This window comes from Aphanomyces astaci (assembly GCF_000520075.1).
Source record: "Aphanomyces astaci strain APO3 unplaced genomic scaffold supercont1.110, whole genome shotgun sequence".
Taxonomy (NCBI): domain Eukaryota; phylum Oomycota; class Saprolegniomycetes; order Saprolegniales; family Verrucalvaceae; genus Aphanomyces; species Aphanomyces astaci.
The window spans coordinates 122,526-123,851 of NW_009798373.1; the positions used below are offsets into that span (position 1 = coordinate 122,526).

General features: G+C 57.9%; 1 protein-coding gene across 1 annotated transcript in view; it reads right to left on the bottom strand.

Annotated features, from left to right (window-relative positions):
- Positions 1–1,032, bottom strand: part of H257_17580 (hypothetical protein) — a gene marked incomplete at both ends in the record, with an annotated part of 1,744 nt that extends 712 nt beyond the window's left edge. The window contains 2 exons of the mRNA XM_009846420.1: positions 130–356; positions 501–1,032. Of these exons, the coding sequence (XP_009844722.1) occupies positions 130–356; positions 501–1,032 (759 nt within the window). The remainder of the gene's footprint in view (positions 1–129; positions 357–500) is intronic.
- Positions 1,033–1,326: the final 294 nt, after the last annotated feature.

Consider the following 1,326-nt stretch of genomic DNA (forward strand, 5'->3'; position numbering starts at 1 on the left):
TGTGTTGAGCCTCTTAGGTTTTCGTAAACCGTCGACATTATTATTGTCGTGCGTTGGTCTCGTCGAAACTCGACGCCACATGTGATTTGTTGTTGCCCTTCTTAAATATTAATGTTCTTGCAGGGCGACGGCCAGTCGGTCTTCGATCAGCGCCACAACATTGTCATGGAACGTGTCCATGGCCTGCCGATGTTGCGGCGACATGCGCAGCCGAGGCGCCGTATCCGCCACTGACACGGTGCCCAACACGTGTCCGTCCGACGTGCGTAGCGATCCAAACGCACCTTTGAGCACCGCCGCGCCCTGGTAGATGAGCGTCACGCAGCCGTTGGCACACTCCATGTCGACACACACTTCTTCGTACAAGACGTCGTGGAGGCCGTTTGGCGCCCACATCCAATCATGCTAACATTTGGAGTTGGTCTTCGAGTCGCGTCGTGATCGTCCTCGTGGCTATGGCCGACGTGGCTGCTGTCGTTACTACTTGCGCGGCTGCTAACGTGGCTGCTGCTGCTGCTGTTGCTGCGACGAGGGGGGGGGCGACGACGACTGGTTGTCGGCAATGTCGTACGGATGATCTTCTTGCAGTGTCGTCGTCGAGTGGCTGGTGGAGGTACGGTAGCGGCGGCGACGATCATACTCGTCATCGCTACCTTCGTCTTCGTCACCTTCTTCAATGTTGGCCGCCTCCATTTCCAACAGCGGCACGACGTAGCGTTGTGGTTGATGGGAATGATCCTTGGAGGCCATTGGTGTCCGAAGCGACGACGACAGTTGGGGGTGCAATGTCATGGTGCGCATCATGGCATCGGCGTCTGGATTGAAACTCAGGCGTTCGCGCAGCACAATGGGCTCAACGGTGGGTGGTGGTGGTGGCCGTTCTGTCGGAGACGGTTGCGATGGGGCGGAAGGAGGCGGCACCACGGGGACGGCAGTCTCGGCAACGCACCCGAGGCACAGCTGCACGTCAAACACGTTGGCCGGGTCGACTTGGACGTTTTCAAGCACGGAGAACCCCCCACAGAACGGCATGGTTCAGGCACTACAGATCGCCACGGCCAGAACACATGGCAGCCAGGCATACCTGGCAAAGTGGGCATTTGGTGCATGTGTGGCACGCCCGCGGCAACGTCGAGCTGGTCGTCGCTGCAAGCAAGTACATGCATCTTCCAGCTAGTCTGTTTCATTGGCAGACCCAATGACCACGGGTCTACCACGCATACAGTATACAAGGACACCCCATAGCGATTCATTCTGCACTGATCGGAGGGCTATTACCGCGGCTCACGCTAGCTACTTGAAGCGATTGTTGGATACACATGGGGG